At 42.4% G+C, this 13,083-nt stretch overlaps 1 protein-coding gene across 1 annotated transcript in view; it reads left to right on the top strand.

Annotated features, from left to right (window-relative positions):
* Lrp2 (LDL receptor related protein 2) overlaps positions 1–13,083 on the top strand; it is a 157,788-nt gene that overhangs the window by 50,764 nt on the left and 93,941 nt on the right. The window contains 6 exon segments of the mRNA NM_030827.2: positions 803–922; positions 6,545–6,673; positions 9,010–9,179; positions 10,313–10,536; positions 11,104–11,310; positions 12,148–12,350. Coding sequence (NP_110454.2) covers positions 803–922; positions 6,545–6,673; positions 9,010–9,179; positions 10,313–10,536; positions 11,104–11,310; positions 12,148–12,350 — 1,053 coding nt within the window.

Raw genomic sequence — 13,083 nt, 5'->3', positions numbered from 1 at the left:
TCAGACATAAAGATTTATGAGTATTATGTTATACAAATGCCCTACCCACTGAACTTTGCCATCTGTCCTGTTCCATATATTTGATGTCTTATCTTATACTGGTCTTATTTGGCTACATTAAGACAAGCTTCTGATTCCTAGGGTGTATGTTGTCTTCTAGTGGTTCTAAGGATAGGTGATGACATATATAGGTAATAGTCTATGTAGCTATTTGGTATATAGGCACCCCCCCCCCCCCCAGTCAGTCCAATTCTGAGAGCATCTCACATCTCAAAGGGGGACAGATTGGAACTTGCCCTCATCATTTGAACACTAACTCAGTCGGTGATTTCAAAGATGAGCACATGTAATTCTAAACTCCAAGGATTCCCCTCTCCCCCAATACTTGTCATATCTAAAAGTCCTTCCGTTCCATTTAGTATAAAAGCTTCAGAATAAACAAATGTTATATAATCAGTGGTCGAAGTTTAGAAAAGAGATATTAACAGAAAAACAAACAAACAAAGCTAATCTCCTGAAAGCCTACTATTGGAAGTCAGCTGTTGTCAGAACTACCAAAGCTTGACCTGATTGTTCATGAATGGGGTTAGTAGCCTTTTATACCTACTCATAACAGCAGTTGTAATATTAAAAGAAAAAGAGGTTTAACAGAAACAAAGCATTTGCTACATAGTATCACAAGAGGCAGCTGGTTTTCTTGTTTTACTGCATGCTCATTGGGTTTTCCTATATGGAAGTTATTAGGTAAACTAGTCTCGTCCAGGGTCCATCCAGTTAACCGTTTCTTGCCTTCTCTGTTTAGGTATGGGTGTCTGCTCTGTCTTAAACTGTGAGTACCAGTGCCATCAGACGCCATTTGGAGGAGAATGCTTCTGCCCCCCAGGTCATATTATCAACAGCAATGACAGCCGTACTTGCATTGGTAAGTGTCAGCTTGGAAGACCAAGGGTTTCATCAGAGCGTACTAAAGAAACTGCCAACTCTGAAGCCTGGGTGGTTCTAGCCCTGAGGCTTTTGGGAGGTGACAAGCTAGAGCCCGGAGGTGACTAGTGAGAGGGACCTGCTCACCCCTGACTTGCTTTTTTTGGAAATATTTAGATGACCTGGCTGTGCTGGCTGGCTGTTATTTTTTAATTATTTCATTTATTTACATTCTAGTCATTGCCTGACCCACCCACTCCCCCTCCGTCCTCCCTTACACAATTCCTCATCCCATTCCTCCTCCCCCTTGCCTATGAGAGGGTGCTCACCCCCCACCAAACCTCCTCCTTCCCTGGGGCCTCAGCCTCTCAAGGATTGACTGCATCTTCTTCCACTGAGGCCAGACCAGGCAGACATTGCTATATATGTGCCAGGAGCCTCAGACCAGCCTGTGTATGGTCCTGGTCAGTGGCTCAGTCTCTGGGAGCTCCTGGGGTCTAGGTTAGTTGAGACTGCTGGTCTTTAATTCTTCCTCTAATTCAGCCACAGGGGTCCCCAACTTCAGTCCAGTGGTTGGGTGTGTCTGCCTCTGTCTCAGTCAGCTGCTGGTAGAGCCTCTTAGAGGACAGCCATGCCAGGCTCCCGTCTGTAAGCACATCATAACATCATTAATAGAGTCAGGCCTCCGCTTGAGATGGATCCTAAGTTGGGCTGGTCACTGGACTGCCTTTCCCTCAGTCTCTTCTCCATTTTTGTTCCTGCAGTTCTTCTAAACAGGAACAATTCTGGGTCAGTATCTGTCTTGTTTTTTAGTCAGCATAAACAGTGTGGGCTTGGAGTATAGCATTTTCAGACAGAATGTGTTCTCGCTGATTCCCCTCCACCCTCCTTCCCTCCCTCTCCCTGACCACTTACTGCTCTCTTCCACGCCGACCCCTCCCCCTTTCATGGTCTCCTTTTCATAGCCTTTCAAACCCATTCCCATACTTGCATATTAACGTAAGCTGGGGTCGAGAGCCATGCTGTATTTTAAACACTGAAAATAGACACAAGGAAGCCTTTTAAAGGACTAACGTTCATCAGGTTGGAGGGCTTGGTGCTGCGTTCAGTTCCCAGACCATGCGGTGGAAGGGGAGACTCAACACTCGCAGGTTGGCCTCCGACTTGCACACACTAATTATGGCATGTGCGTCACACACACACACACACACACACACACACACACACACACACACACCCCTCAGAAAAGTATTCTGAAAAAACATTCTAACTTTTTATTCCAATTTGTTTTAAAAAATACTGAATTTGGATAAACCAAATGAAGGCTATTTAGTTTTTATTGTCAGCATTGGGCTGGAACATAGCTGCACATTTTTGAATGTAGTTGGCCTTAGTAACTGTCTATAGGCAGAAGGCCATTTGGATACATTTGCAAATTCAATTTGAAAAAAAAAGTTTTTATTAAATTTAATGACAAGGCAGTATGAAAGTGAAATTAAATTTTGTATTAAAATATTAAAAAAGCCATCATTTCATATTAGTGTGTTGGTGGGGCAGGGGGGTTACTACAGGGCACATGTGGAGGGCAGAGTACAGTTTTGTGGTTATGGCGGTTTGGGGACTGAACTCAGGATGCCAGTTTCCACTCACCTGGGCTGTTTTGCTGGTCACTAACTTGGAGTCTTGAGAAACTTTTTCAGTGTTACAGGGTTGGTGTGCTGTCTTTTTATCTTCAGTAAAATAATCTAAGGAAGATATTCTGGTGATATCGGAAGGAATGCAGTAGTTTTTTTTTTTTTTTTTTTTTTTTTTTCCTGCCTCTGCCCCTTCTTTGCCTCTGCCTACCAAGTTCTTAGATTATAGGCATGTATTACCATATACCTCCAATTTTAACTTTTTAAATATCAGGGCCATATCCTAAGGTGTGCCTATGGCTTAACTATCTTAAGTAACTATATTTATTTAGTCTTAAGTATTAAAATAAAATGGGTCTCCCCATGTCTCACACCTAGCATTTGGGAAAGGGAGGCAGGAAGATGAGGACTTAGCTGGATAGTGAGTTTGAGGCTAACCTGGTCTATAGAAGACGCTGTGGTTCATGCCTGTCACCTAGAGTCTGAGAAAAGTCTAAACTATTATAGGCAACCATCCAGGATTCTAATAACGTGAAGACGTTTTGTAGATGAACTGTTCTCTGAGATGGAGATGTTTTCCCGTTTATGCTCATTGCACTGCACTGGGGTGCAGTCAAGGATTAAACCACCCACATAGGTGTATCCTCATGTGTCTGGCAGGTGGACTTCTCCATCTAACTCCGGAAGCCCTGCCCATGTCCCCTGGTATCCCTCTGTGAGTGACATTCTGTTTTCCAGGGGGCGGTGCTCATTGGTGGGGTGAGACTGCCCCTTTGTCTTTGGCAAGGGTCAGGCGTCTCTGCTCCCCTGGTTTGCCAGCGCGCTGCCAATCCCATTCCCGGGCTTTCCCGTCTAGGCTTTTCCCCTTTCTCTCAGGAGAAAAGGAATTCCAAGAGAAATACCAGAAGCCATGCTCTCAGTATTACATCAGCTCTCCTTTTTTTCTTTCACAATCCCCAAAGCAAGTGGTTGGGTGGGGACTGTGGGGGGTGGGGTTTAGGAGAGGTGGGGATTGTGGGGGGTGGTGATTGTAGGATGTCGGGGGTGGTGGTGATTGTGGGGGTGGGGATTGTGGGATGGGGAGGTTGTGTGGGGGGTGGGGATTATGGGGGTGGGGATTGTGGGGGGTGGGGATTGTAGGATGTGGGGGTTGTGGGGGATGAGGGTTGTGAGGGGGTGGGGGTGGAGTGTCAGCTGTCTTGCAGTGGAAACTTGATAAGCCATGAAGTCTTTTCAGCAAGAGACTTGCTTTTACTGTGCCCAGGCCTGTGCCGCCCACAACCTGTTCCTGTGCCTTTTCTCCCCTTCAACATAGCCATTTCCTGTCCTCCCAATATACAACTCTGAACTGAGGCTGGTCTCTACAGGAGCTTCTTGAACAAACGTCAGAGACTCTCGTCTCTTCCGTTTTTAACTTTGCAAGGTGTTTTGAGTTCTGTAGTTTTTACACGTAGCCTGCTAATGATGTGATTCGGAAAACCAGACTCATGGGGCTGCCAGTTGTTTGTTTTTCGGGCTTACCAAACACATTCAGTCAGATGCACAATAGGAGCCGCCATGGTTGACCAGTGGTGGACGTGTTTTAAATTTCAGCGGGCATCCTTCAGTCGCCCCACCCCCACCCCAAGCTCCTTCTGGGACCTGCATACAGCCTTATTTACAGATAAGCTCAACAGTCTACATTTGAGGGCCTTTGTGACTGGAAGTCCCCCTGCCACCTGCAGAGGCCTCTTCTGTGACCTTCCCTGTCAAAAATTCAAGGATGCATGATTTACTTTTGAGGCTGTTTGTTTCAAAGATGACTGTAATCTGGGTGAAGAGAACCCTAGTTTAAACACAGGACTTTATGAAACCAGATATACGCTTGTTTAAGCCGAGTTGAGATTTCAGGAGAATTGTTTTGATTTGTTCTCTCAAGCATTTCAACTCAATAAATCCTCTGTGTAGTTTTCACCCTCTGCATGGCTGACTCGCTGACTCCTTACTTGACTTGAGGTGAGGAGGTGCCTTCTTGGACGTGTCTCTCCATTGTATGCCTCGGTGGTACATCAAGAATAAAACCGGGTAATCTTGACACGGAATCTGGTGTCTTTCCACCATTCACTGGCCCTTGGTCGTTCTGACCTGGAGTTTCTTCGGCTTGCAGGAACGCTTTACTGGGCTCATTGTTTCTGACTGACAAGACACGCTGTTTGTTGACAGAATGACATCGTGCTGCAGGGTCAGGGCAGGGAGGTCATCCAGCATGCAGGGTTTCACACAGCCTGGCAGAGCTATCTGAGGTGATTTCAGCCCAAAAGTAGCGTTTGAATTTTGCCAAAGCAGTATTTGTTGCTAGGAGTGAGGGCAGAGAATAAGAAAGGAAAAGGCATAGATGGATGTGAAGGGAGCATGCGTAGGCTGCTTCTCATTTCAGGCGTTTCCACAGCATTCCTAGTTTCACAATTCCCCCCGCCCCACCCCGTCCCACTTTTGTTTTTGTATCTTATTTGACTGATGATAGATGTTTAATTAGCCTTCATTTTTCACAGTTAGGGATCTAAATAGCACAATCTTTCCGGTTGTGGTTTCTTTTGAGTCACAGTCTTGTAGTCCAATCTTGGCTGTACTGGCGAAGGACATGGCATGCATTACTGGAAATGGCAGTAGCCTGACACAATTATTTAGATCTGAAATGTCTTCAAAGCAAGGCGGTAGGAAGGGCGTTTGGGCCTTAGATGTCCAGTTCTGGTTTCTTCTGTTTGGCATTCCTACTCCGGCTGCTCTCTGATTCCAGACCCAGAATCAGATGGTGGGCCTGTGAGATGGCTCAGTGGGTAAAGGTGCTTGCCTCCAAGCCTGATGACTCGAGTTCAATCCCAAGGACTTATATGGTAGAATGAAAGCATCAACTCACAAGTTGTCCCCTGACTTTCACACACATACCCTGGAACGCATATACACACACACACACACACACACACACACACAAAATAGGTGGTATCATAGGTGGTATCTGCACATAGTAACACTCTTTAATGCCATCAGAGGACGGTCAAGGCCATACATAGGCTACATAGAGACTTTGTCTCCAAAGAGCCCAAATTGAATAAACAAACAAATAAGGAAGTATAATCAATATGCTTTCCTACTGCCAGAGGCTTAAGTGGCTGTTCACAGTTAGATAGGGAGAGGTCATGGACTTGAAGAGTATTTAAATGTGCTAGTTTGCCAAGGCTAGGACAATTTGAGCATCCTTCGGACCTTACGATTGTGAAGAAAGTCTCTGGTAATGTTGTATGTGTCATATTAGAATTTTTTGTCCTTTGTGTGTGACATCTGTATCTCCTTTATGTAAGGGACGTTCAACTTTTTAAGTGCATGAGTGATTAAGGAATATACAAGATAATTTTAATGTTGCTTGTGATTTTGGCCTCAAAGCAAAGGCACTTGGGTAAACAGAAATTCCCAATACTTTATTTGCGCCCACAGACCATTTTTATGGGGGATCGTCTTACAAATTCACAAATAATGTTGCCCAATAGAACTTTCTGGCAAATGTCAATATTCCTGTAGCTTCACATTTCTTGCATTCAGTAGTCCCATGTAGATATTGAGGACTTCAAGTGTGGCAGACAAGGCTTAGCAACATATGTTGCTAAGGGGACACATGGCTAGTATTGGAAAAACATGGGTACGAAGGGAAGTATTTTTGCCAAAACGCATGCATCTTGTAAGCCAATGTTAATTAATACTAACAATGAGACATAGTAACATTGTGGGTACAGTGCCATGAACCCCTGTAAAAGTGAGCCTCCCTGGAGACCAGAACATTCTTGGGCTGTCTCCTTGATGAAAATACCCGTCTTAAGCTTCTGCCTTCTGTTTTGTATATTTCTCTGCACATGGACGTAATGGCGTTTCTGGACATAGCATACAGTATTTCTTTCTGGGAAGCCCCAAGAAATGCTGATGAACACGACTATGAATGTGTTTCTCTCATGTGGCAGATTTCGACGACTGCCAGATATGGGGAATTTGTGACCAGAAGTGTGAAAACCGACAGGGCCGTCATCAGTGCCTCTGTGAAGAAGGGTATATCCTGGAGCGAGGGCAGCATTGCAAATCCAGTGACTCCTGTGAGTACACGGCCGCTAGCTCCGAGTGTCTTCTTTCTATAGCAGATGCAGAAGAAATAACAATGTATCTGTGGCAAGGCTTCATCACCTCAGAGTGTGGGTAGCCTTTCGGCCTGGAACCTAAGATAAGCCTTAGTTTTGTATTATTTATTAAGGAAAAATTGGTATATAGATGGTGAACATCCCTAATACTTTTCTCTGCCTTCCCTTTGCAGTATTAGGTACTAAGGCCTCAACCATCAGAATGCCTTTGAATTTCAGGTTTTTTTTTTTTTTTTTCCAGAGATAGGGTTTTTCTTAGTGTAGCCCTGGCTGTCCTGGAACTTACTCAGTAGACCAGTCCAACCTGGCCTTGAACTCAGAGATCCACCTGCCTCTGCCTCCTGAGTGCTGGGATTAAAGGTGTGAACTGACCAGCTGAGTTTCAGTCATTTTTAACGGCTTCTTTACTGGTCCAGGCTATTGTATCACCCAAAATTTTATTGTAGAATAAGATTTATGGCTACAGTTGATAGGCAAAAATATTTAACGTTTAATTAATTTGCCTATTACCAGTGTGTTGAAGTTACCTGGAGAAATAGTTTAGACAGTTTCAAAATGGACATGGTGAATTTGGTTTACATTTTTGTGAACATTGAATTCTAGGTGTTTGATGGAACTCTCTGACTGATGGAAATCATCTGTTAGACTGGGTTTCAGTGTGTTGATTTTTACTCCTTTCCTCCCTTCCTTTTTCCTTTATTATTTCCATGGAGGCACATGGCCAGCCCTTAGCTCTCAGTTCCCTTTTGGCTTTTAAATGTATCTGGTGCCTTCTGAAAGTACACTGCTCATGCGACCCGCAGGAACAGCCTGTTTTCTTTTTCTTCTTGCATGTTATGTACATTTTTAGGTACAGATAATTTTGACAGTTACATTTATTCATTTTTGAATAGATAGTATGCTCATGACCAGTTTGGAGTGATGGCATATGGTTGTAATCCTAGCACGTGGGCAGTGGAAGTCCAAGGTCATCCACAACTCCTTGGTTAAGTCTGAGTCAACCTGGACTATATGAGATCTTGTCTCCAGACAGAAAATAAAAATAGTAAATATGTCCTTTTAGCCTTGATTCTGTCTCCTAAGTTTTATATTTCCTTTGCAACAAATTGCTCTTCATTTCAGTCTTAGAGAATTTAAAAATGTAAAACAAAAGTGCAATTATAGGTCTGGAAAGATGGCTCATCAGTTAAGAGCACTGTCTGCTCTTCCAGAGGTCCTGAGTTCAAGTCCCAGCAACCACATGGTGGCTCACAACCATCTGTCTTGAGATCCGATGCCCTCTTCTGGCCTGCAGGCATACATGCAGGCAGAAAGCTGTATGATGTATATATAATAAATATTAAAAAAGAGAAAATTATAGATATTTAACCCTATTTTTACATGTACTAGTAAACATGAACATTTTGCTACTGTCACATTTTTAAGACACTTCCTTGGTTGTTGTTATTTATTATTATTTTATGAAGATTTATAAGACAGTTTCTCACACTGTAGCTCATGCTGGCCTAGAACTCACTGTGTAGACTAGCTTTAATCTGGATAGTCCTCCTGTCCCAGGAGCCTCCCGAGTGCAACTAGAGGAATGAACCACCACTCCCTGCTTTAATTATTGTTTTATATTATGGCACAGCACATCAGCATTGAATGCATGTACAGTTCTAAAAAAATGTTTTTTATATGTGTCTGAGTGCTTTGCCTGCAAGTGTGTCTATGCAACTGTTGCACATCTGGTACCCAAGACATCCAGAGGAGGGAGTCAGAAAACCTGGAACTGGAGTTATAGAAAATTACAAGATGTTCTTCAAGTTGTGGGACTCAAACTTGCATCCTCTGGAAGAGAACTCAGTGCTTTTAACCACTGAGCCATCTCTTCCACCCTGCATATAACTTTTTTAACCAATCAATCATATTTTTAGCCACCACTAATAGCATTCATTGAGTGATTTCATCATGATACCTTGTGTACTCGAGAGTCTATAGTGTAGATTTGGATCCACCAGAGCCATACCTTCCTGGAGTCTTTAAAGTGTGTTCTGTATTTAACAGAGCATGAACATACATGTGGCTGTAAACTGTCCAAATCAAGAGACTTGTTGTATTCTTTTCTTAACTGCACTGGACCAACTGCTCTGCTCTAACCTATTTATTGTGGAATACTTGGTTAAGCATCTCTGTGAGCCAGTTCACCTCCTGTAAGGTTGGGAGAAGGGTTGCTGTCTGCTTGTCTCATGGGAATCATAGATGCTGACACCACTTGTTCTTCACTGTTTTGGCTGTCTTCTTCTCCCTTGCAGTCAGTGCAGCCTCTGTTATCTTCTCCAATGGTCGGGATTTGCTAGTTGGAGATCTTCATGGAAGAAACTTCCGGATTCTAGCAGAGTCTAAGAACCGAGGAATGGTTATGGGAGTGGATTTTCACTATCAGAAACACAGAGTTTTTTGGACAGACCCCATGCAGGAAAAGGTAAGTAGAAAATTCAAGGGCATAGCTTATGGGCTGAATGGAACCTAAAGCACAAAGTGTTGATAGCTTTTCATTTTGGGGGGAGGAGTGGGGAAACGCTCCTTTGTTTTCTGACAAGAACAGCCCTTGAGATATTTTATGTTAGTCAGCGTCTTTTCCATGATATACTATTACATGTGAGCTGTGAGACAAAGACAGCTATTATTTGGATTAGCCTTGAGCAACTTTTAATTTTATTCGTAAAGGAGTCCAAAAGGCTAATTAAAAGAAATCATAGATCTTTCAGAACTAGATAGATATTTAGTCGCCATTTTGGAAACTTGATCATTTAAAATATAAAAATACTCTTTTTACTTGCATGATAAAAATCAGATTTTTTTTTTTAACCTTCACTTGTTCATGGAATTGTAACTGAAGGTTGGGCAAAAAATTGGCAGGTTTTTTTTATGTGACAGCCAAAATATTACATTGTTTTACTTAGAAATTAAGATTGATTTTTTTGTTAGAAGTTTGTATTAAAAGAGTCATTAAAAGAATTTTGTTTATTCATTTTGCATTTCTTTTTTTTTTTTTTTTTCTTTTTTTTCGGAGCTGGGGACCGAACCCAGGGCCTTGCGCTTGCTGGGCAAGCGCTCTACCACTGAGCTAAATCACTAACCCTTTGCATTTCTTTTAATGTGAAACCAAGTATACCTTTAAAAGAGTCTAATTAGGATAGTACACAAAGTTGAGAATTTTGATCATTAGCAATTCTTGTTTGAATAGAACTAAAAAATTAAAACAAACTATCATCTTTATCAAAACAAAACAAAACAAAACACACTATAAAACTCAACCATGTATTTGCCCTATGTATACTCTGAACAAAATTCATTTTCTTCTGGAAACTTTATAGGGTCGAGATAATTCTATCTATCTATCTATCTATCTATCTATCTATCTATCTATCTATCTATCTTCCATCTACCTATCATCCATCCATCCATCCATCCATCCATCCATCCATCCCTCCATCCACCCATCCATCTCCCTATCTATCTACCTACCTGTCTGTCTATCTACCTATAATAAAATATAGGAAAACAAGGTTCATGCTCTGTTTTAGGAAGTATAATGACTGTTATTTCTTTCAGGTGTTTTCCACTGACATCAATGGCTTAAATACCCAAGAAATTCTTAATGTTTCTGTTGACACTCCAGAGAATCTGGCTGTGGATTGGATTAATAATAAACTTTATCTGGTAGAGACAAAGGTCAACCGCATTGACGTGGTCAACTTGGAGGGAAATCAGCGTGTTACTCTCATAACTGAAAACTTAGGGCATCCTAGAGGAATTGCCCTTGATCCAACTGTGGGGTAAGTGACGCCTATTCCTTTCCGTGTACATCTAACTGGAGGTGGAGTCATTGGAGGTTAATTCTGAGTTCTTTCAGGTTTTGTACTCTAGAACCCATGTTTAGCAGGTTCCTAGATACAGAGGCTTTAAAGAGTTCACTAAACTTTACTCCAAATGAGGAGATATAATCAAAGCACACCTATTGGTGCCGTGGAAGCACCTGACTTGTTGGTGTGACCTGTCTTCTTTCTACTTAACCACATTTGCCTAGCTCTCAGCTCTTTTTCGATTATAACACAACATTAGCATGCTCCCTACTCCCGCCCCAATTAAGGGGATTCACTTGAGCATGAACTTGATGACAGGGTTATTAAAGGGTGGAAGGCCATTGTGAGTACTCTGCTTAGTCCTTATTCCCTTCAGAGTGTAGATCTCATGCTGATCATCAGTGTGAACCAACACAGCACACCAAATGCCTAGTTCCATTCAGGCTTAACTGCAAATGTTTTAGACCCCCACATTCGAGTTTTAGGAGGCTAAGGTAAACTTACGGACAGATTCTTTCATCTTCTGCTCTTCCTTTGTAGCTATTTGTTTTTCTCAGATTGGGGAAGCCTCTCTGGGCAACCCAAGGTGGAGAGAGCCTTCATGGATGGTAGCAATCGGAAAGACCTGGTAACAACCAAAGTGGGGTGGCCTGCTGGGATCACTCTGGATCTGGTGTCCAAGCGAGTTTACTGGGTGGATTCTCGTTATGACTACATTGAAACTGTAACATATGACGGAATTCAAAGGTGAGGATTTTTTTTTTTACATAGCTTTAGAAAGTTGGGAGGAATTTTATAAATATGAAGGACCAGAATTATAATCAGCTTTGTGAAACGAGAGCATGATTAACCTTCGTGTTGAATTGTGCCCTCAGTGACCTGCTCTTTCCTAGTGCCAGGAGGCAGAGGCAGGTAGACCTCTGAGTTCGAGGCCAACCTGGTCTACAGAGCAAGTTCCAGGATAGCCAGGACTATACAGGGATAAACCTGCCTCAAAACAAACAGACAAACAACAACACAAAAACATTTATTTTCTTATTTTTATTATTAATATTTTCTGTATGTTTTCATCTTTTTCAAGAGCCCCATTGTACTGTTTTCAGGGCTTGATGACATCTTTTGCTTGGACAGTAGTTTCTCCTTGAGGATATCTCTAGTTGTGAGTCTAATCAAATGATTGATTGTGTCAGTGGTGGTGCACAGCCTTTAATTTCTTTTTTTTACCCAGTGTCTTCTGCATTGTTTTCTCCCTATTTAAGCAGTTCTGGCCACTGTGCTCCTGCTGCAGTTCTGATCTGTGGACAGTTTCATCCGGGATTTAAGAGTGGTAGTACTGGGTGTTTGCCAGGCACTCCCCTGTGTTCCATTGTCTGGCTTCCTAGTTGCTGAGGACCAGTCTATGGTGCAATGGGATATTTCTGTTGGTGATTCAAAAGCCTCCCCAAAATGTGTCTATTTCAACTTGTTCTGTATTATAACAGGAACTAATTTAGGTTTTTAGAGATTCAGCTGGATAAATTACCTCTTCACTAAAATAAAAACAAGCAACAGAGATATGACCCGAGCTTGTATCCTTCGTAACAGGAAGACGGTAGCTCGTGGAGGCTCCCTTGTTCCGCATCCCTTTGGAATAAGCTTATTTGAGGAACACGTGTTCTTTACTGATTGGACAAAGATGGCTGTGATGAAAGCCAGCAAGTTCACAGAAACCAACCCTCAAGTGTACCACCAGTCTTCCCTGAGGCCTCACGGAGTGACGGTTTACCATGCCCTCAGGCAACCCAATGGTAAGTCTCTGGACAATGCTCACCGTACTTGGTACAGGAAAGGGTTTCTTGTAGTTATGGAAACCGATGAGGCATCACATGAGGTTTGGGTGCTGTGCAGGTGTGTTTACAGTTGTTGAGAGTCCTAACCTCCTCAAGATCATGAACATTTGAAGAAATCAATGTCGGTTATTTTAGAGTTACAGTCACAAATGTCAAGGACATGCCTTGAATGGATGCTTCTTGGTAGTGTATGCCAGAGCCTGCCCAAGTGCTTGGTTCTAGCAGCAAATGAACTGTACCAACTCCTTACTCTCTACTGGGAGCAGTGTACAGCATTTATCCTGCTACACTTGAGGACAGTGGGGTTCCATGCAGCATAAGAGCTCATTTTTCTTACTGTCAAGTGTGTTCTCTACTTGTTTGGTTATGTTTTGCATTTGTTCTTTGGTTTGCATTAGGGCTGTCATAGACAAAATATGTTTGGTATGTTTGTCTGGTCCCTAATTAAATCTCTGGTTGCAAATGCCTTCAGTCCCAGCCGAGGCAGGTATCTCTCTGAAGTTGATTATGCTATAGATTCATAGTAACAAAAAATGAATAGTACTGACTTAGAAATATTCACAAAGGACTCTTGGTTCAGATAGTTATTATAGAGTAGGATTTATGTGTGTTTGAGGGTTTTAAATTGAACTTTGACACATTTATTTGCACTGTATTTGGCTATTTTCCAAGTTTGTGGCCCTAAGAAAAG

The sequence above is a fragment of the Rattus norvegicus genome, chromosome 3, assembly GCF_021556685.1.
Source record: "Rattus norvegicus strain SHRSP/BbbUtx chromosome 3, alternate assembly SHRSP_T2T, whole genome shotgun sequence".
In the NCBI taxonomy this organism is placed as follows: Eukaryota; Metazoa; Chordata; class Mammalia; order Rodentia; family Muridae; genus Rattus; species Rattus norvegicus.
The sequence above is the reverse complement of the archived record's forward strand: the minus strand, read 5'-3'. Positions and strand labels throughout refer to the sequence as shown.